Below are 3,023 nucleotides of genomic sequence, written 5' to 3' on the forward strand. Positions count from 1 at the left end.
GGTAATTACAACAGGTTACTATTATGTATTGAAAATAAGTCAAAAAATCGAGTCCAAACACAGAATAGAGAAATAGAGCATTTCAATTCAGCAGGTTACTCATGAAAATTACCTGAAGACTAAAGTCCTGACTCCTGAATGTGGCGATGAGATTAGGGCCTAGGGGTGAGAGATTGTGGGCTTTCAACCAGAGAGGCAGAGAATCCAAGCAGCTGATGCTAGTGTTGCTCTAAACAGCCTGCTCAAGGATTTGAACATCGTCGTGAACGTTGAGGAGGAAGCCGACCAGCACAGGCAGGAACGGCGAGGGTGAACGGCGACCTGAACGGCATAATAGGTGAGACTCTCAGAGATTGGGAGTCACGGGGTGAACGGCGGGGTGAACGACAAAATAGGTGAGACCGTGAGAGTCTGAGAGATTGGGGGCTAGGGGGTGAACGGCGGGGTGAACGGTTTCAGAAATTGGGGGTGAATGGGTGAGATTGGGGTCTGGAGATTTGGGTTTCACTTTGTTTCAAGCTTTCACATTTCAGCGCCGTGAAGGAAGGAACAAGGAAGGCTGGAAGGGAAGGGACGAAGGGTGAAGACGTGAAGTGCAAAATGTGAAAATGAGATTAGGGTTATGTTAGGTGGCTGCAACACAAAGTAACTAACGTATATATATTTTTTATTTTTTATTTTTTAATTATTTTGTGCGGATCTGCGGATCCGCGGATACAGCACAGAAATCCGCGATCCGATCTTTAACAGAATAGGATCCTATCCGATCCGATCAAGCTGCGGATCGAATCGTATCCGCAATTATCGAATCGGATGCGGATAAATACCGCGGATCTGCGGATACGATCCGATCCATGGACACCCTAAGTAATATTTTGTTATTAACTTATTATAGTTAACATGTGATGAGAATAAAGGAGGGTTTATCTAATTTTTTTATTTTTATAAAATTTAAAAATTAAAGATAAACCATGTACCTAAATTATTTTAACATGGACAAAAATACTCTAATTTTTTAAAACGTATTTAACAAGCCAAAAAAATTAATAGAAGTTATGGTCAGAGTTTTAACATTATATAATTTGACCCCAACAAACTCAAATTTCGAGATTTCACCAATTTGGTAATTGATTCACTAAAACTCGAAAGTCAATGTTTTAAGTCCCTCTAAAAATCCAAATGCTTGGGATGAGATCTAAAATATGGAATGACTTTTTTGAGAGAAAGGCATACCGAATTTGGAGGTATGTTATGGACTATTTTTCTAAACCCAATACGAAAAACCAGAATTAAGAATATCTAAAGTCCTAAGAAACTAGTTCCAATGATTATCTCGAATTCCAAAAAGATTCTATGGAAGATGTTATAAGTTATAACGATAATGGACATAATATCTAGTACCTCAGTTTTATGAGTTTAATGACTCAACATATAATGAAGAATCAAGTATCTTATAAAGAGAGTAATACATGAAAAAAATAATTCATACAAGAGAAACTCATAACTTCACAATATATACATTATTTTAAATACATGCATATAGATATGATCTCTAAATCTCTAATTTAGTATGTGGTTAAAAATAATTTTAACTGCATATTATAATTAGTAAAAGTTAATATCTATATTATTACCCCTTTTGTATAGAGAAGAGAATAAAATCAAATACATTATGTCAAATATTTAGTTAAAAAATGTTATATAATGCCTCTCATGATTCATGCTAATTTGAGCATCGAAATTTTTGCAAATACACTTCCCACAATGAGAAGGACGAGCTCAAGACTTTCTCTACAAAATTTGTTCAAATAATTCGTCAATTCAAAAGAACAAAAGTACTCTTGAACAACATCAAACAAAATTTTAAAAATAAATATGAAATTTTTTTTCTCATGATAAATGGTGACTTGATAACAATCCATTTACATTGAACGATGTAGGGTACTAATACAAATTACTCATGTGGACTATTAGCAGAACAGCAATTGACCCTTGTTTCACAAAATACACCCTTGTTTAGATCGATAACTCTTGGCATATTCATCACCTCCCTCCCTCTAGTAATTTGAATATTAGGGCAGGGAACAAATTTAGCTATATATTTTCATGTTTTACTGTTATGTGCTGTTGATATTATTTAGACTTGACAAACTGTCACGCAGATCTTGGCCCATAGTCTCAACAGGAAAGAACATAACACAAACTCCAGAAAGAAGAGCTACAATCTCAAACAGGAGGACAGCAAGAACTTGATGACAACCATGCACTAAACCCACTGCCACCAAAGGGCATATCATTCCACCAATTCTGCCCACTGAGCTTGCCATTCCAACTCCTGTTGTTCTAACGGAAGTTGGGTATATCTGCAGTTCCATCACGTAGCATTATTTTACTAGCCTTATTGAGTTGACATGTACTAGTACTAGTAGTACACAATTTCTCTCGAGTATTATTTTTCTACAATCTCGTTTAAATTACTGTGCAATAAGTATGTTACCTCTGGTGCATATATATACACAACGGTGAATGTCACTGTGATGCATATGCGAGCACCAAATAAAAGGCTTGTTGTTAGGCCTTCAGGCTGATGGAACATTAATGGGAGAAGGAAAATGCAACACAGGAAGAACATAGTTGACATTGAGAGCTTCCGACCAAGTTTATCTACTGCAGCAGCTGACAACAGGAGCCCAGGTAGCTCTATGCACAAAGAGATGTATTAGTTGTGCGTTTTGCTTCATGGGTAGATTGAGATAATTCTGGAAACCCGTAGAAAACATACCTGCAAAACTGGCAATAAAAACGTCTTTGTAGCTAACATCCGGAGACTTCCCTCTGTCCAAATTATGCGGCACACATTTACTGTGCCCACTGTTCAACTCAGAGGTCAACAAAACAAGGCCATAATACGAAAAAGCATTACCAAAGAACACTGCCCATAATAGAAGGGTTGACCTTGCCAATTTTGCTGACATAAGCATTAGGACTGATGAGACGCCACCTAAATTGGAAACCACTCCTTC

General features: G+C 37.0%; 1 protein-coding gene across 1 annotated transcript in view; it reads right to left on the reverse strand.

The window, feature by feature from the left end:
• LOC107638394 (organic cation/carnitine transporter 7) overlaps positions 1,862–3,023 on the reverse strand; it is a gene marked incomplete in the record, with an annotated part of 3,177 nt that continues 2,015 nt past the window's right edge. The window contains 4 exon segments of the mRNA XM_021120287.1: positions 1,862–2,363; positions 2,498–2,700; positions 2,783–2,871; positions 2,956–3,023. Coding sequence (XP_020975946.1) covers positions 2,118–2,363; positions 2,498–2,700; positions 2,783–2,871; positions 2,956–3,023 — 606 coding nt within the window.

Source organism: Arachis ipaensis, chromosome B04 (genome assembly GCF_000816755.2).
Source record: "Arachis ipaensis cultivar K30076 chromosome B04, Araip1.1, whole genome shotgun sequence".
NCBI lineage: Eukaryota > Viridiplantae > Streptophyta > Magnoliopsida > Fabales > Fabaceae > Arachis > Arachis ipaensis.